This window comes from Homalodisca vitripennis, unplaced genomic scaffold (genome assembly GCF_021130785.1).
Source record: "Homalodisca vitripennis isolate AUS2020 unplaced genomic scaffold, UT_GWSS_2.1 ScUCBcl_9547;HRSCAF=18072, whole genome shotgun sequence".
NCBI classification, from domain to species: domain Eukaryota; kingdom Metazoa; phylum Arthropoda; class Insecta; order Hemiptera; family Cicadellidae; genus Homalodisca; species Homalodisca vitripennis.
In genome coordinates this window covers 6,605-26,941 of record NW_025785661.1, presented here as the reverse complement: position 1 = coordinate 26,941, position 20,337 = coordinate 6,605, and the positions used below count along the sequence as shown (strand labels likewise).

Here is a 20,337-nt window from a genome sequence, read left to right as displayed (position 1 = left end):
CTTTATAACAGAGTATATAATAACAAGTTTTTGGAGATGTAGTATTCTCATTAATCATTACTAGTATTCTCTCATGATTTTACAACCTGTAAAAGTGTTTGAAGTTTAACATTATTCTTATATTATAATAAGTTATATGAATTGTATATAATAAGAATGGCATAATTCACAAACTGTTTTCTATTATTAAACAAATTTTCTTTACAGACTAACAGGCTTTTCTTATTTGGACATCAGCAACATGTAAAGAATTCAATAAAAAGCTTTATAAAGATCATATAAACATTTAGTTTGTAATGTCCATATTTGTACACTGATTGTCTCATTAATTTGTTTCACCAATAAAAAGTATTATTCTTTTTTTTATTGCCATATTAATCAATCTTTTCCTAATTCTTAGAATATATTGACTTATCTTATAATATTCAAAACCAGTCAATTATTTTTACTAGCAACCCTTAAATAATGTGTATGCTATGAATTTCAATCAATGTTTTTACCTCCTTGAAGGTACATTTACTTTTTGAACACCATGTGATAAGAATAAATCACTGAGAATTATCAGGAGCAACTAACAGTTTGTAACGGCTTAAGCCATCCACTTGAATAAATCTCAATAGCTTCATGGGATCCAAAGTACAAACACTCAAGATTAAAAAAAGATAACATTTATGACTAGATGAATCATAAGTAAATAATATTCTAATTTTAATAAAATATGATAGCCACTGTAACAATTTGAAGTTGTTTTTATTGCTTGCGGATGTGTAACCAACCTGTGCGACTTATTTACAATCAGTTTTGTAACAGTTGTTAATAATACAGTTTTGTATGTTTCTGTTGTAGAGATGTTGGATGAGAATTCCTCTTCATGCTTTATAAACTAAATTAATAATTTTTTTACACAAAAGTTTTTATTGCTTCAAAATGACAACTGTTGGAGCCACTCTATTCTCGAATTCACAAAACCATGTATATTTGAAAATTAACAATATATTGTCAAATGGGAACAAAAAAGAGAGGGAAAACATTGTGCACTTCATCACATTCTTGAGGATAATAAGAATTTTCATATTTCTAATCTTATGACACATGTAACTGAAAAAATGTTGGAAACTACAACCTTGACATAATATTTTTATAGGAACATGGATGTAATTCATTCATTAATATTTAGTTCAAGGTTAAAGTTGTACCATTTGTTCAGTTACATGTGTCAAAAGATGAACATTCTTATGAGCATCAAGCTGTTTTTGGACATCTCAAGCTATAAGCTATTTACCACTTGTACCTGTTAGTAAAAAAATATATGTTTTATGCTAAAACAATATTTCTGTTAGGCTCTTACTTTTTACCTTACTTTTTTGTAAAAAAAACATTACATATTCAGCATTCCTCTATTTTTGTAAATAACCTTATTGTTGATGTTGAAAGAAATACTTTACTATAACTTTAATCTTTAATACGTAAGTTTAATAAAGAATTATTTTGTCGGGTGTTGTTTTTTTTTTTAATGTTATCAAAAAGAAACCTTATTTTAATTATATATTTTCACATAAGGATCCTTCCATCTGCTTTTTCACAGGGCTATGGCAAAACTGGTATATTTCTAATGACACTTTAAAAAAGATCCTGTCAGCAGACAGGATCAGTGTATGAACCTGCCTTATAGCTGAAAAACAGATTCATTACTCCTTTTGATTTACATTTTGAGCTAAACCTTTGAGTAGGATTATGATGTAGTCCACTAGATCACAAGTTATTTATTATAGATATTTTTTAAATTTTTACTTTATTTTGAATTTTACAATTTTATTACATTTGGTATGCTATAGATTCAGGATTTTTATTAGTGATTAAACACAGTTACAAAAGTGCAATAGGCATTATCAGACATAATTTAATTATCAATTAAACAACATAGAGCCTTAAATTATCTAAGAAAGCCTGTGTTTCAAACTAAACAATACTCGGTTATTACTACTGTGATTGTGTAAAATTTAAAAAATAAGTCTAAGTACTGAAACACATTGTTTTCTATGACTAATAAGTGTCATAATGTAAAAAGTCAGGGAGTCTGACTTATTGAAGGCAGTGTACCAAGGACTATAATACAAGAACTTTTTAACCCAAAAAGTATTTATAAATTGTGCTTTTCCACAATTGAAATGATTTTTTTAATCCTAGATGATTGTCCAAGAGTCAGTTAGTACTAAACAAAGACAGTAAACTGTAACCAGCAGCATTAGTTCACAAGTTTACTGTCATTCATGCACAAAGGGTAAGTCATCAAATTATATTCCAAGAAGAGTGAGTGTTTGCCTTAATTCTTCTTTCGGTGTTGGAAAACCCTCACATGTTTATGTTGTTCAAGTTACTCTTGATTCCAACAAGGAACTGATCATTCCTGGTCAATGATTTGATGGCTTCAGGATGATGAATGTTTCTGATCAGGTGCTTTCCGCAATACTTAGGAAAATGCTCTCCATGTCCACATTTTGATTTAAAGAGCGTATAAACTATTTGTACACTTGTACTACAGTGAAAATAATCAGTAGGGTTGGTCCACAGCAGTGCAATGTTTGGTGATTTATTTTAGAAGCCTGTTAACTTGTTTCTCAAGTGTCTCAAAATATGACAAACCATTTTCATTTACGTCTTAGAGTAGACCTAAGCCAGAAATACAGAATATTTCAGTTGAACTGGTCAGATGAAGGACTTGTTACTTTGTGTATGTACACATCATACTAGAGGTGGATGGTCAGTATGGCTCTTGCATTGTCCAGAATGGTTTGAGGATTGTCTTGCACAGACTTTGACTTTGTAGTTAAAATCACAACCCAATTAACTGTAAGTAATAAGGACAGGTTTTTTGTAGGAATTGGAAACCTGGTAGTTATAAAATGTAATAAACTGTTTATTTTACACCAGCAAAAATAATCTCTTTATTTTAATAGAATATAAATAACACAAATATATAATATAATATTAGAGTGTAATATTTGACATAAATATTAAACCCTGACATCAAGTATTTGAGTGGAGGCTACTCATTAAATTAGTACAAATTGAAATATGTAAAACAACAAAAAATCATTGCAAGTTTTAAAATAATGCTTGTAACAATCACCAACATATCTGATAATGAAATATTTTTCAAAACATTATTCTATCTTACAAATAAAGATTCAATTACATTAGTTTAAGTGTTATTGCACACATATATGAACAAAATTGATGCCCCAAATAAAAAGAACAATTATATTTATCACCAGTAGACAAAGGAGTTGAGGGAGTGAGGAGGTACAGTCTGGTTGAATGTTCCTATTCTGTTGTCATTTACTATCACATTTGCTGGCACTGCTCTCCTGTAACACCATCAAATCAAATACATTATCTCAAGTTTAAATACTTCATTCAAAATCACTGTGAAGATTGAAATGTTGTTATATTAAGTATAACTTAATTTCATAAAACTTACGGATTATAAACAATAAGTGTATAGCTGCTGCTGTCAGGGTTTTTTGTGGCTAGAGCCAGGACTACATTGCTTGGAGGATCTGGCTTTCCTCGTGGGGAATGGACTGGCAGTTGTGCTGACTTTCATTTCTCCTTGAAATTTCTTTCCATGAGCACAAAATCGAGTCTTGACTGATTGTAACATCAATTCTTTTAGCACCAGGCTGGAATAAATTTGGAAAAATGCCCAAGAACATAAAATATAGGTTGTTTGTAGAACTCCCCTCTTGTTGCATTAATGATGACTGAAGCTTCCAGAGGCACTTTGGAGGGTCCCGTCGGACCTCCAGATTCATCCAGGGCAATGTTCCAATCCACATAACCAACCACCCAGTGACCAAAGTTCTGAAATATAAAGTTGGTGAATACCAAATAAGAGCAAAACAAAACCTAAAACCATATTATCTAATAAGTTTTTCGTAAAACTGGTTTCAAGCTGACCACATTCTTTTCATTTTTGTACACACAAATATAGTTCTAACAATATCAGAAAGAATGTTCCACTAACTTTAAAATCCAACTGGGAACTGTTATATTTTTCAAGTATGTATCTTGTTTTATTACATTGTCTACTACAATATTATGCTAGAAGTTCTTCTAGAAGTAATCACAAAAAATATTTTAATCCTACTAGATATCAGGATCTCCTCTTTGACCTCTTATAATACTAGACATTAATTACTAATTGTTTACAAGAATTCAGTTGGGTTTGGTGATGCAGACAATTACAACATATTAACCTTGCAGGGCATAAAGAATGTCTTATTTTACCAGGCGAAGTGAGGGCTAAGAAGCCCTCTCTAACACAACCTGGGGACCAACGGCTTAAAGGTGACTTCCGAACCACCACCAATGGCCGGGCAGGCGGGCTGCTTGCAAGGACAGGATGGCTCAGCGGTCACCCATCCAAGCAGCAGCCATGCTCGACATTGCTTGATCTGGTTATCTTGCGATAACCACCGTACCCACTACACTACACTACGCCATTGGCAACACATTAACCTTGCAAGGCATGAACTAATTTTAAAAATATATAAAATAAAATTTTAATTTTTAAAAGTCCTACACAAAAAACTTTGGACAAACAAACAAAAGATCAGTTTTGGACAAAATTTGCTGAAAAAGACTAACAATTATTAACTAAGATTACTTGGCATTCTATTTATTTAAACTATATCTGAACAAAATCCGTCATAAAACGAAAAACTGTTTCATCAAACTTTTTCGACAAGAATCGACTAAAAATTACTTACACTATTTTATATCAAACACAATAAAGAAAGAGCCTGAAAACAATACGAAATGCACAATACTTGTAAAATATCAAAGGCAGGATTCAAGGCTCACACTATCTCTCACTCAGGGTGCTACCAATGTTTGGTTTTTGCATTAATTCTCTATTGATAGTTAACAGAAATATACTGATGTATTCAAACAAAATAAAAAGAAATCAATGATTAATTTACTTCAAATAGCAAAGTAGTAGTGTTACATAAGTCAATAAACTCTTACCTGGAAAACATTATTTATGTATCTAACAGCTCTGGACCAATCACCTAAACTTACTGCAACTGCCACCTGAATGAAACAATAATAGATTGGTCTTGTTACAAAGCTTGTAAAAATAAATGTTAGCTTGTGTAAATGGTTTTTGGATTGCAGTATACATTAATTAATCTAAAAATTCAACAAAAGAAAACAGATCTTCTTGTTAAAGTTTTAAACTGACATACAAAGATATGATTTAACAAAATATTTGTACAAATTAAAAATAACAAAATGATACATAGACAGTGAAAATTATTTGCAGACTTACCACTTTGGAAAGTGTTGATGCTGCTCTCAGTATACAGTATAAACTTGTCAGGATATTTCTTGTTGAATTGCTCCAATTCAGAAATTGATCTGTTATTGGTCAAAGTACCAGTGTAAAGCTATACCATCAATATAATGGGCAGCTTCTTTGTCAGTAAACATCTGGAAACAATTAATAGTACTGTAATGCTTGTAATTACCACTTTAAGTTTTGTTACAATTCAGATCGGTAGTCCAAGAATCTATGGAGCCATGTGTTTGCTTTTAGTGAAAACTGCTTAGAGGACAGGAAATTTGTAAAAGTCGTAGGAGTCACCAATGACACTGAGATAAGTTTTTCTTAAATACATTGAAAATATTTCTCAATGTGCGATGAATAAATTAAGAATTTTAAATATATTTACAACTGCAATTCCTGTAATTGAAACTGCTCGTGGTTAATTGCTTGGTATTTTCAACAATAAATTATACTCTTCCTGTGTTTAAAAACTGTTAACTCAAGAAGTTTATAATATTCTTTCAAGGGGGTAAAATTGTGCTCTAAGATTTGTTTATAATTTGAAATATTCTATCATATTTCTCACTATATAAAAGCAGGTCACTTTCCTTTCAGTGAAATATCTCTGTAGGCTCCAGATAGGGACACTGTTACATAAGGTTTTGGAAACTGGTAAACCCTCTTACGTCGTGAACCCTCAAGCTGTCCAACATGAGCGGCTGTTAGAGAATAGCACACCTAACAGAAATGCCTCACTGCAGCTGCTGCATATAAGGCTGGATACAACAAAGAAAGCTTTTTCTTACTTTGGACCTTGAAAGTACAATGCCCTATCACCCACCGTTAAAGAATTAACTTAAGAGGTTTAAAAAATCTAATATATATATATGAGGGGTACCCAAAAGAAACCGGAATAGCATTGCCATTGGCAAAAGCTTATGTAGTATGCATTTCTGCCGCTAGGCGTGTATAGCACAACTCATGGCCAGTTCAGTGCCATCTATATCGTAAATCTGGCTTGCTCCATTCCTCTGCAGTGATTATTTTTGCTTGTGCTATTTTGTTCTTGTTTCGTTTTTTATGATAACAAGTTTAAGTGAACAACATGCAGCTGTGAAATTTTGTTTTCTACTCGGTAAAAATGCTGCTGAAACTAAGATCCCAATGAACCAGAACATGTTGCTGCAGTGTTCCTGGTGGTCTGGTTATCTGGAGAAAGGTCTTAGGTTTCGAAAGATACAGAGTATAAAGATCCGGTTTACAAAGATATGACACTGATTTTTAGGGAACTTGGGTTCAATGATTAAATAATACCTAGAGAGTTAAGAGATTGATCCACATTAATCTACTGGTACCTATACGAATCTGCTTTGTAACTGTCTTTAGCCCTCATATTCGCAATACTATACAGGTAGATTTGAGTTAAGAAAATATTAAAAATTCTACTTTTCAGCATGGAAGTAAAATCGATTATAAATTGGGTAAAATGTTGTTAATTATCTAACCAATCTGCTTGAAAATGTTTTTCTTTGTACAAAAATGTTGTAGACCAGAAAAATACAGAAAGAGTAACATTTATATATTTTTTTATTATATTAAAACTATAATACTTTTATTTACTTAGAATGTTTTACTTTTAAATAAAATACAAATTAAAAAATAAAACTAAGATAAAATTTTACTATCTGTATGTGTGATAGAAACAAATTTTCTTTTCAAGAAAATGGTAACACTTTCGACATTCTATCTCTTAATTAATTATTTACAACAATTTAACAAAGTGCTTGCATTTTTCTCAACATTAATAGCTGCCACCAACCATGTAACCAAAATGGCTACTTCCTTAATGTTTTGTGTACTTGTACAGGTGCAAACTTTGCAGCATACCTGGGGTGTTTTCTGGTTCTGTAGACAAGTGAACACATGTTTTATGTAATAACAAGACTGATCATAACATTGAAAATTATGGACTTAGAGTGAAAGGCTAAAAGCTAGGAAAGTAACTAGGTCTAAACTACTAATTCAAAAAATCGTTAAAGAAATAGTACAAAGTTATTAATATGACTCAGGTGCCAATTTTTTAAGGAGAATGATCCTCCATTTTAGCCTTATTCTGCCCGTCCTGATGGACCATTGGTATATGCGAGGATTTTATCAAACAGAATTAAGAGTACAAGTCGACAGTACTGATAAAATCGCTTTGGTTACAGAAGCATTTGAAACCAGCACAATCTATTCATAAGATCCAAAAAACTATTCCATGCAGCCATCGGCTTTCCCCAATTAATAGCCAAATATGTATTATCTTATTTACATACAATTTTGTAATCCTGTGCGTATTGAACTATACATTAAATAGGTCAGACAGAGTATAGAACAATAATGAAGATATTATTTTTTTGTTTTTCCTTTGGTTTTTTGGCAACATAAATGAAGACTTACTCTGTCTGACCACCAGGACATAAATGGTCGTTCGTCATCCAAAGTGAGAATCTTGATATGTTTGTAGTCTGATGTCCTGAGAATTGGACCCAGGTATGCTTTCGTCCAATATCTTGCTTGGGAAGGCAACATTATCATGTTAGGCATGATGAAGAAAGCACCAAAGTAAATTGGGACTATGAACTCATTTCCTTGAGTGAGTCCCCAAAACTCTATTCCCTGTTCATTATAGGCTTCGAAAAATCTGGAATATTAAAAGAGTTTTGATATTAGTAACAGAGTATAATAAAATGATAAATGCAAAAAAACTTTAATCATTTAAATAAAACTTATACTTGTTAAGAATATGTTCCATTTAAAATATTTCTAATCAAAGACAGGCGATGATGATCTAAGTGTTTTTCACCCACAAAATAAATCTAATCAAAGACGTTAGAGAAATTTTTATACATAGTCTGCACAAGATTGGGTGACCTTGCCATATTTTCGATATTTCTTTGTTTATTTTTCCTAGCAATAGCAGCATTGTAAAGGCTTGTGAGGCTCATCTTTTCTCTTATATTTCACTACATGACTTTGATCTGTTAGTCTTCTAAGCACTTAACAAGTTGAGCTTTTATTGTTTTTTCCAAAAACAGTTTAAAAGGGGGGTCGGCATGTCCTATATCTTCCCTATGTAAAATACCATATCTTTAGGTACACATATCTCAATAACTAATAAAGATATCCAGTTAATTCTTTTTTGTTGTGTTCCCCACACCTTAATCTTTAATTAGAGCGATTGGTTTTTATTTCTCAAAATGTTTTCCCAAAAAAATCTTTTTTTTAATTAGTCATTAAATATTTGCGGATGTTATTTGTATATTTTTTTAATGACAAATTTAAAAATAGGAATATCATAAAACCCATCGCTTAAAACAAAGATATAAGTGTGGGGAACACAACAAAAAAGAATTAACTGGATATCTTTAGTAGTTTTTGATATATGTGTACCTAAATGTAAAAAAATCTACTTTTCGGAAAACGCCAAAAAACCAACTTTATTATGAAAAACGGAAAAAAAAACCTACCTTAGTGCATGCCTGCTCCATAGGAAGGGTTGTCAGGGTCTTCCATATCTTCATAAACATCTTCTAACCTCTTATTGGCAATGCTGAGCTGTTTACGGCACCGTTTTTCAATTTCTTGCATAGCTTTATCCGATTTTTTTATCCGCACCTCGTCAAGCTCCTTCATGACACGGATGCAGTTTGACCCAGGATTGATTCCAAGTTTGTGTAAAATTTTACACTTTATAATATTACCACGGTTGTAAGTAGCTATTGCTTCACACACTCCTAGTTCCAAGGTATTCTTCATTACAAAAACTGCTTTAGGAACCCGAGACCAGATGACACTGTTTCAGGGATTCGCTAGGATTCTGCGTGCCCCCGTGCAGACACTTACGCAGCAGATGCTCTTGAGAGAGATCCCTGAAAATAGGCTTTATTTCATCCATAACAATTGGAGGCAGATGGGTGTGGTCCTTATGATTGTATGGTTTTTCCTCAGCTATAGCTTTCTTGAATTTGCACCATGTATCAGGTCCATTGGGGCATAGTGCATGAGCAGGTTCAGCGTTAGATGAAACAAGATGAAAGTAAGTCGCCCAGACTGCTGCTTTCATTTTCTGCAAACTATCTGTATTCCTCATAATTGCCAGACCATAATATGTCTGTATTTCATCTATAACAGAGTTAGTCAAGCGACCACGGCCTCCTATCTTTTTACCATCGGAAAGATCTTTTTTCCCTATTTTAGTCTTTAGAGTTCGGAGCCTGGTGCCCATACGTTTTCTAACATGAGCTATACACTCTAAACTTTTCTGTTACATACTCTGGGCCATAAGGGGCTTCCTTTTGAATGGTTGGGAATGCAGCACTGTCGCCGTCACCTAAGTAATATCTGTATTTGATACCCCTAGTAGCCTCTGATTTCCTGAACATGTCAACAACACCGGCCACCTCCATTCCACCACTTGTCCCGGCATAGTTAGCAGCACAATTACCTTCATGTTGTTGATTTAGTCTGTTTTTGCACCTACAAAATCTGCTAAATACCCTAACATCTACTACTTTCCCGGTATTAGCGGCAATAGCAGTAATAAACACCGTTGTGTGAGACATGGCCGCGGCGCTGCCAGGTTCCGTTCAAAAATACCAGTTATATTCATATCGCCATCATTTTCAACCACAGCTTCTGTGGCTGCTTGTTTCATTTCTTCTTCACAAATTTCTTTTGCTGTTGCTGCAAGGGTTTTGTTGTATACCTTGAAAGAAGGAGGCTTTGGTAAGATTCATAACTGAACAAAATGTCTTCGCTGCCTGCTCCCCCTTCCCAATACAGCGAAAAGCATAAACTGCTCGAACATTTACTTCTGATCTACGGTTTCCTAATTTTTCACTGTTACTAGATGATACAGAAAATCCACACTCATTACACTTTATTTCAATTGTCACAGATAGGCCTACTCTGTTACTTGTTTGAAGTGAAAGTGAACCATTGCATTGAGAGCAAACCGCTATCTCTAAAAGCAACTTCTCAAAACTCAGCAAGTTTACAATATCATTACTAACAATTGTTACTCATACTTATGTATTGCTCATACTCATCTAAACTACTAACTAACTTTTTCCCTGATGTGCTCTGTTTATTTAGATTACAATCATCACTTGGTCCAGGAGTAGGCGTAAGTTCAGTGACATTGGAGCTAACACTAGGCCTAGCAGAAGTATCACCACCACTTCCATTGTTTGTCTTCCAAGCTGGTACCCCACTGAATAAACTTTTACGTTTTTTAAATGTCTTACTAGGTACGCGAGGCATTTCGAATAAAAATATAAACTACAACCACTTTCAATAACTTTGGTAACTAAATTTCACCATTGAAGCATAAACAATCACTGTCACAACATTACAAACACAAACATAACCAACAAGTCAGACAAACAATAAACAGAACATCTGACTGACACAACCAAAGTGTATCACGTGATGAAGTGTTGCCAACACAGCTATAATAACAAAAAAAATCTTTCGTAACAGTTTTAGAGTGAGTACTATATTGAAGCCCAGTCGGCGTGGTGGAGGCACGAAAAAACTACGGTGCATACTGTAATAAAATGTCTCATAAAAAATAAATATAATAATAATAACAGTAATTTTGGTATCAAATTAAAGCTAAAAAGTAGAGGAATTTAGATAGCTAAAAATCTAAAAATCGATAATTTTGATGAAAATTCGTTCCGACCCCCCTTAACTTTTACAATATATAAAAGCTACTGGAAGTAAATCCAAAATATTCTGTAATATTTCATTGCTGTTTAAAAAATACTTTATTTGATATAAAAACAAATATTAGATGTTCAAAGGTCAGTAGCTCACAGAAGTCTGCCATCCTCCAGAGACAAAGATCCAAGAGGGTGTGTACCCATTAGGCTACAAGCGTCCAGACAAAAAAAAGATCCCAGAAACTCTATGCACAAAGGATGGGTGATCCCATAGACTGAAGTTCTAAAGATCAGGGTAATCCTAGAAGCTAGCCATACATACCAGGGCTTCTAGAGTTTATATTACCTCGGTGATGGTTTACTTTTTACAGACCAGAGCATTTCAGAAGCTAAATGATTACATGTATAGTATAGATGTTTATAAATTCTAGATCTCTTAAGAACTATGACAGAAATTTACCTTAATCTTGGGCCTAGAGATCCAACCAGGGTTTTTTTAAAAATATATGTTATCTGAATATTTTGTAGAAATTAAATTGATTTCAACTGAAAACTATGAAAAGTTAGCTAATTTAAAATGAGTTTTTGTCTAATTTCTCTTTGCTGTTCTATCTTTTTATTTAACATCACTGCAAACTAAAAGTCCTGACAACTTACTTCAGTATATAGTTAGACCAAGCACGATAGTACTGCGAGTGAAGATAGCCTGGCTGAGTGGCAGTTGTTTGATTTCATCCAGAAAGGGGCAGTCCCAAGGAGTAGCAACCAGTTTTAAACCTCTGGTACTTGCATTTTGAGCCATTTTTATCAATGGAATCTATAAATCCACAGGTTAAAGTTGTAAAAAATTAATAATAAATAGAGTTAAAAACTAAACTTTAAAAATAGAACTTTACTCTGAAAATATTGCTTTACCTTCAATATATAATCTTCTTGAGTTAAATTAAAGTATTTTAACTCCATATCACCAGGTACATCGTCATATGAATATGGACGTGTCGAAAAGTCTGAACATGCCACTGGAACCCTAACCAAGGTGTATTCCAAGCCAGATGACCCAAAAAATGACCTATAAGACAGTATTAAAATGTTATCCACAAACCGTAATAATTACCTGTTTATAAAGTCTTGGCATACATGTAAAAATATGGCTTAGTTACCATGATCATTTCTCTGGATAACCTAAAAATAATGTTATTATGACAATGAATAATCCTCTTAAGTTTGTAATGTTATTTGATTACGTTCCAAAACTATATTTTTAACTTTCGTCTAACAACTTTTTAACATTTTCTTGCCTAGTAAATAAATGGTTGAAAGTTGTAAATACTCACTCTACAAACTTGTTTTGAACTCCCAAAGGAAGAGAATGAAACAGCATTCCAGAAGAATCAGTGAAGGAAGCTCCAACTCCAACAAAAGTTTGGTATTGAAGATCAGAGTTTACCGAAATATATACATCTGTACAGGAAAAGTTGGATAAGTTATTTTCTACGCTATAATGGTGTATTTGGGCTTATAAATTTTTATTTACAATCTTTTAGTGTAACTTTTTTTCTGAAAATATAAAACCTTCCAGAGGATTAAAATACAGCCAGTCAAAGCGGAATTAGGACTTATAAAAATTCCGGGGATGTGCATATCAGTTTCTTTGATGTGCATAATGGTTAAAAAAATACAGATAGTTAAGTAAGAATTTGGATCAATTGTTTAACCTGGCCTAGATAAAGAGTTGAAAATAAAAAATATGATTATTTTATATTATGTAATATAAATTAACATGTATATGAATGATTTTCAGTGAATAACATGTTTTTTGATGATTCAAGTGATAGTAAAAATATAAATAAAGTCACACTTTATTAATAAAATATTGCTTTAGTAAATTATATTTTTTTAATAAATAAATAACATTATCCCCTTCAATCGTCTTTTACATACTTACTGTAACAACTCATACCCTTATCTTCAGCCGTTTTACTGTGGACAAATCAGACACCCCAAAAACTACTATACTCAAGTTCAAGTTCAAAAATATTTATTTTCTTGAAATACAAAAAGAAATACATATTCCATGAGTTCTGTTGAACTCACGCGAAATAATTGAATTGTATTGTTTGTACTCACAATACAATTCTAGAAAATGTGAAAAATATCAAATGTTTCTTTCTTTAAGAACGGTATTTTAATGAGTTGTGACTAAAAAAGTTAAATTTTTTATTTTTAATTAATCAGTACTATAACTAAAGACGTTGCATCACATTAATACAAAATTAATTATTGTTTACAAATTACAATAATAATTTGTAACTTCCACACAATAAAATAGTTATGTCAACCTTTGAGGTTACAAGCACCAACATGTGTGTCCTCTTTTAGAACATTCCTCTTAATTTTAAAAACTGAATTCTATCTCTTACCACTGGAGATATTGGATGTATCAGAGATATTGAGGAATGTCCCACAGTTTTTAGTAAACCCTGGACTGTCCTCAGATGTCATGTAATGGTAGTATTGTCCCCGGGGAAGTTGGGAAGGTCTCTCCACAGTGTCACAGTATGTCCTCATTGCACACACAAATGTAACCATATTGTTCAAGCCTAGCTGAGCAGGGAATGTCTCCTGTTATAGCCAACTTTACTGAAAATTAGCAAAATCAATGGGAAAATATTACTTGAATTTATAGTATAAACTTATTTAATTCAACCAATGTATAATAAATTTCTCTACAACATGTTTATACTTTATTTTAAATTAATATAAATTTTCATGTCCTCTCTAACTGTAATTGGTAAATCTAGTTTATAATAATGTTCCACTAATGTGTATACTATATATGTAACCAAATTCACTGTATCCATCTACTGCTACAAATTATAAATAAAAAACACTTATAAATCCATTTAGTGTTAAAAAATACATATTAATCATCTGAAGTATAGTACTGATTTCTTATATTACTAAGCAATGGCAAATTTCTGAAAAATGTTGTTTCTTTCACAATCCTCAGATCGTAATAGATCAATGTTTATATTGTCCATTGTGCAATGTTAATCATGTGTCTAATGCCACACATGAGACCAAAAGTTTGTTACTTTTTTACATATAACAACTTACCCAGTGTAAAAATAAAAAGATATCTCAATCTAATCTCCATCCTATTTTCTCAGTTTTAGGAACCTGGAAAAATTTTTCAAATGAATATACTAACAATATTATATAGTAGAAGTATACTGTATCTTTTATAAATTTATATACAAACAATAATTTTTTATATGATGATGCAAAATAAACACTGTTCTTTTAGTAAAATCAAATATAATACTTTTTAGTGTGTTTAAAAGCATATACAAAGAGAAATATCTCTGTCATTATGAACCACACACATAAATAGAGTTAACTAAAATTATTAGTAATTGATAAATACAATTGAAGGTATTAAAAGCATAATACATGATATACGTTCAGGTACCTCAAAATCTTTGTAGTTAATTTGGAAGATAACTACATACTAAATATTCTATTATTATTGTTGATCTATAAACAGAAATTTTCTTTGGTTATTATGTTTTGTGAAATATTACTATTTATTTGTGTTTATGTCCTACTTGCGAGTTATTTCTTTTATAGTTAATTTGTCAAGAATGGTAACAAACTTTCAAAACATAAATTATTGAAATTTGAATGAACTGTAGCTTGGATTTCTAACCTGTTTATATTGCCATCTAGTACAACTAATTGTAGTATATGAGTTAGCATTATGTTATATTCAAGATCTTTGAATCGTTGTGTATAAAATAAAAATATATAGATTTCAATAAATATAAAAGGTTAAAATGCAAAACATTATGTATTTTCAAAAAATACATCCAATTCTAACTATTTAACCCAATAATTCTGAGGTACTTTACACTTATTACCAATTTTAATTCACCACTACTTCTACGATAAAAAAGGTCAGGATTTTTAAATATTCACTGTGAAGTACACATTTCAAGTTTAATAAAAACCAATGTTAAATTTATCAATAAATTCTGTTGGTTTCCATGTAGTTTAAATATGTTCCAAAAAATACTTTTACTTCCCAAAATTGCCTATGAAATATAGAACTATCAATGTTTGTTTGTATTCATCTACTTGTTTGAGCCAAAAGTAAATTTCTGATTTGATCTCAAAGACCAAAAATTGTAAAAGCTGGATATCTGATCTTTGCAGAGAATACAGTAAGATGTCCATGGCCGAACAAATAACATACAACCTATATTTACTTCTGAAGTATTAAATTTGCATTGACTGTAAAATCATTCAATTATATCTATAAACTTATTTTATAACTACTAACGACATGTTTTAGTAATCAGCTGTTTAAAAGTAAACAAGAATTTACTACTATAATAGTATAGGAGCTAGCAACGTTTTCTAGAGATAATTTCAGGTCAGCTGATTTTTTGATATACTGTCTTTCTTGCTCTTTCGGTTAGAGTCCGGGCTATCTGGCTGGCGGTAGTGGTTGCGTTTATTAATGCGCATCTTGCCTGCACAGGTAAAAATCCTGGAGTTTAAAAGAATTTTATTATGCGTAATTTTAATTTTTTCCCTTTAGATAGATCTACCAGACATTATTTTTTTATTTGCCAGACATTTTTACTGTTGTTAATTATGTGCCATACGCGAAATTTTATTTTTTTTTTTATAAAAAATTCAAAGTATTTTAGAATGTCTGTTATTTTTATATTATGTTATTTAAACCTAAAATAATCTAAAATTAATTTGCCAGACGTTAATTCGATTGTTAAATATTAAATATATATAAAAATGTAATGAAAAGTATTGCGGTATGATGCTTGTGGTTGGAGAGAGACAGTTTGAAGTGCAAGAGAGACAGAAAGCGACGGCAGCGCTTCGGCATATGGACAACAATACATGGCGTCAGTCTAAAGTCACATGTTTGTGTTTGTGTTTGTTTTATTTATGATGTTTATTTATTAACTTCGCTACAATGGCCAGTGGTAAAATAAATTTGTTTTCTGTAAAGGACATAAAGGTAAAATAATTCTTTTCGTGATTGATAAATTGAAGAAGTGCCAGGAAGTTTTGAATATACGTTTGAAATATAAATTAAAGTACAGTGACATTGAACTGCCTACTGAAATAAATGAGACAGATGGATACCACAGACAATGTTATAGCAGTTTTACAGCTTTAATGGCAAAATACCGTGATTCATCGACTGAAATAGATAGTACCAGTAAATCTATTCCACATAATTTGTCCATCAAACACTCCAGCAAATATCAGTGATACTATTACGAGTAACACAAACAGTGAAATAGTAAGTGAGATTGCTGCTTCAAGTTTAATTCATCAGACAAACATCCCATGATTTTGACTTGAGTTTAAATAAAAAAAATAATACCGGAAGATGCTCGTGAAAATGTAAATAATCATTGTATGTCAGGACATCCTAACCCAAGTTTTTTTAACGATGAGGTACTTTCAGAGGATGCAGCTGTAAGTTTAGATAGTCAGAGAATGCTTGGAGATATTGCTTCCAGCTCTCTTAGCAATTTGAGTATCAACGAAAATAACGTTTGTGATGATTATCCTGACGCAAATATTGAATGTGTTGAGGCAGGTCGACAATTCAAAAATGTTTGTTTTTTATTGTGAGAAAGATCGTAAACAAAATAAAGGAAAACAACAAAATCTTCATTCATCAAATGATGCAAAACTTTATCAAAAAATTACTGAGTGGATGGAGAAACTTAATAATGATGTGTTGTTACAAAAAATTAACGATTTAAAATCTACAAATAGACCAATTTTTTATCATCATTCGTTTGAACTAAATTATTTAAATGAGTATAATAAAGTAGTTTCAGACATTCCATATACTTCTTGGCATAAAAATCGTAATATCCATAAAAAAATTTTCAATCATATTGTATCAGCAATAAACGAAGAGGTTTTAATGAAAAAAATTGTGTATCGCTATCATCTCTTTGTGATATGTACAATAATGAGTTGAATTATGAGGAGAAATTTCAGCCTCAGACAGATATAAGTTTAATAACTAATCATTATCTGGAAGAAAAAATACAAAAATATTTCAAGAAAAATATCAAAATTATATCGAAGCAAAAGAAAAAAATTATTATTCATAAGGATTGTAGTTTATTAGAAGATGATCTAACAAAACTTGAAGAAAACGACCTTATTGATAAAGTCGCGTTAATATTACGAAATACAATTTTGAAAATTGAAAAATCAAAATTACCATCAAAAATTAAAACAAATGACTTGATTACTGGTGAATGCGTGATTCCTGATAAATTAGATCGATTCTTCAAAGCATTTATTGGAGGTAAAGATATTAGACGCAGAGATGGTTTAAATTGTAGTAGATTGAGTTCTTCAATGGCTGCTGATGCAATTTTTTGTGTTTAGTAATGGTACCGTTAAACCATCCAAACATATTACTCTTGGCATGACTATAAAAAGTCTCACAAGTAGTAAGAAAATAATAAATATTTTAAATAGATTTGGACATTGCTGTAACTATACTACTCTAGAAGAATTGGAAACAGAAGCAACTATCTCATCAGTACATCGAACACAAGTTTGTCCTCCAGACATCATTTTAAATCCCTCACTATGTACTGGTGTAGCTTTTGATAATTTTGATAGATACGTTTGATACCTTGAATGAAAAAGAAACTTTGCATGATACTGTGGGAATCATATACCAAAACATTGATAATAATTCACATGCTCAACTAAATCAAGCTAATGATAATTCAGAAGATTTATTACCAACAGAACCATCACAAAAAAGAAAACGATCGTTGACAGACTTCACTCCCGACATAATTCCTTATGGTAAGCGATTAAAGATGGCAGGTCGCTTAACACCGGTCGAAATTGATCGATTCATCACCATCACCTGAAAATGTTTCATCTTTACAAACGATTGATCTGTTTACATTTGCTATCATATGTTTTTCGTGTGCCAAATACACCATCTTGGACAGGATTTAATGGCAGAATGATAGAAGACAATACTCCAAAACAGAAAGTATCATATCTTACTTCTATTAATTTATCACCAACAAATGTATCAGTGGTCGCGTTTACAATGGAACAAGCACAAACAGTTGGTAAAGAATGTGGTCAAACTTATGTACAGGTCACATACGATTTAGCAATTGCTAAAAATAGCTTATAAAATTCAAGCAACAGAAGGTCTCAAGTTTAGTAATCTGTTTATACATCTTGGATCGTTTCATTTAATGATGGCTTTTTTTAAAGCTGTCGGTACTTTCATCGATGAGTGTGGATTATCCCACATGATGATTGAGAGTAAAATCATTGCTTCAGGGTCTTGTAAATGGAATAATTGAGGGTAAACACTTTAATCGTTGCAAACGTCTACATCCGTTGATGGCATTAAGCTTACAGATGTTACATTTTGATCAATTTTTGAAAAGTAAGAATGCTGAATATGATTTTGTAAAAGGACAAAATTTATGAAGATCTTTTAGAATATCAGGAGAAAAAATTTTCCTTCTCATCATCAACGGACACTGATTTTATTACCTAATGAAATGTTATCGCAAACTGCTCAATTCATACAAGAAATACGTAGCAAAGACCAGGCAAGTTACCCATGGAAAAACAGCACAGTTCTACATGATCTACATTCAGTTGATTAGTTATTTACATACATAAATCTTTCGAGAAGTATACGTATGGGTGACTTTCAAATGTTTACGCACGTAATTCCAAAAATGACGAACTTGTTTTTTTATTGTAAATCAACCTAACTACGCTCGTTATTGTGTAAAATATTCAGATTATTTAAATAATGTTGATAAAACCCACCCTGGACTACAAGATGATTTTAATAAAGGATGTTTTGGAGTCAAAAGAACTGATAAGCCATTTTCACGAATACCAATAGATCTTACACTGGAGCAAACGATAAATGTCGATGCAGCTAAACGACTGAGCGGAATTGCTCACTTTACTAATTCTTTAGCTGCACGTCAACGCTGGACCAAAAGTCACAGCATAAGAGCAGCGTTAATATCACATGTCTTGGATGTTTGTGGCTTAAGATACTTACAAGATGTTACGGCAGAATTACAACCTAACAGAATTAAAATCTATGGAAAACAAATTGCTGATTTTATTGAAATTCTCGATAAAAATTGCAATCCATTTGATCCAAAATTAGACAAAGAAAATCTATACAACATTGCTACTTCAAAGCCTGCTTCTCCTGACGTTACTGATTTTTTACTAAATGTTGAAGAGAATGGTGAGACTCTAAGAAAACAATTTATCAGTGAATGCATTGAAGATGGGAATAGATTTGATAAACCAATAACAAAAAATAAAGTTTTTTAATTTTGCTGAGGTGCCGAAGAAAAAGAAGTTGACTTTAGGAAATAAAGTCGTTGAGTTGCGAATGCAAAGAGATCTATTTGGTAGAATGCTGGGGAATTTCTCTGGCTCACAAGGTTCACATTGAGAAGGTTTTTGACATTCCCACTCACCCCTATGCCAACATCAATGTGTCCACCCAGATGGTTCAATCTGTAAAACTGATAAATCACAATTAGCAAAGCTCATCGAAAAAAAATTGGGCAAACACTATACATCAACAACCGTCATCTTTTGATGTTTGTCTTGTTGATGGTTTCTTTTTGTTGCATCTCATGAAAGATGTACCACAAAAACGTATGATGGGTATATCTAAAAAGTTTATGAGTACTATCTCCCAAATGAAAATCTATTCGTATTGACATTGTCTTTGACCAGTATTTCTCGCCGTCTATCAAAGATTACGAACGTTCACGTCGAGAAGAAGCAACCAGTCCAGTATCAATTGGTCCAAATCAAGCTCGACCACACAATTTTTGCAGCAGAACTTAAAAATATACAATTTAAAGAAGCTCTAGTAAACTTTTTTATAGATCACTGGGATAGTGAAGACATGGTACCTTTTATTGCTAATAAAAATATTTATGTAAGTTACAATAAATGTTATTCTTACAAGGTTTCAAATAACAAAGTGATTAAAACAACTGAAGAATCATTATCATGTGAAGAACACGAAGAAGCTGATTCTAGGATAATTTTTCATATTTGTCAAAATCGATTTTGACGCTGAAGTTGTTATACGCTGTTCTGACTCTGATATTTTAATTATACTTCTGGGAAATATGGATCACTTAAACTCATCTTTAAAAATCTGGATGGATATGGGCGTAGGAAATCATCAACGATACA

The 20,337-nt window shown here is 31.8% G+C and overlaps 2 protein-coding genes across 2 annotated transcripts; both read right to left on the bottom strand.

The window, feature by feature from the left end:
* Window positions 1–3,542: 3,542 nt before the first annotated feature.
* On the bottom strand, window positions 3,543–5,086 carry LOC124374674. The gene is made up of 2 exons (XM_046832850.1): window positions 5,032–5,086; window positions 3,543–3,864 (listed from the first exon to the last, which is right to left on the bottom strand). Exons 1-2 carry the CDS (start codon window positions 5,040–5,042, stop codon window positions 3,543–3,545), a joined length of 333 nt encoding a protein of 110 aa, XP_046688806.1. The 5' UTR covers window positions 5,043–5,086.
* A 341-nt stretch (window positions 5,087–5,427) lies between these two features.
* Window positions 5,428–11,754, bottom strand: LOC124374673 (lysosomal acid glucosylceramidase-like). The gene is made up of 3 exons (XM_046832849.1): window positions 11,701–11,754; window positions 7,775–8,018; window positions 5,428–5,496 (listed from the first exon to the last, which is right to left on the bottom strand). The coding sequence occupies exons 2-3, from the start codon at window positions 7,919–7,921 to the stop codon at window positions 5,428–5,430; spliced, it is 216 nt and encodes a 71-aa protein (XP_046688805.1). The 5' UTR covers window positions 7,922–8,018; window positions 11,701–11,754.
* Window positions 11,755–20,337: the final 8,583 nt, after the last annotated feature.

What these genes read in the sequence shown, in the direction of transcription:
- LOC124374673 (XM_046832849.1), bottom strand. Translation starts at nt 7,921, where the DNA reads ATGCCTAACATGATAATGTTGCCTTCCCAAGCAAGATATTGGACGAAA. An exon ending in TGTCCTGGTGGTCAGACAGA is followed by an intron (nt 5,497 to 7,774) that starts GTAAGTCTTCAT and finishes AATTGTTTCCAG; the next exon opens with ATGTTTACTGACAAAGAAGC.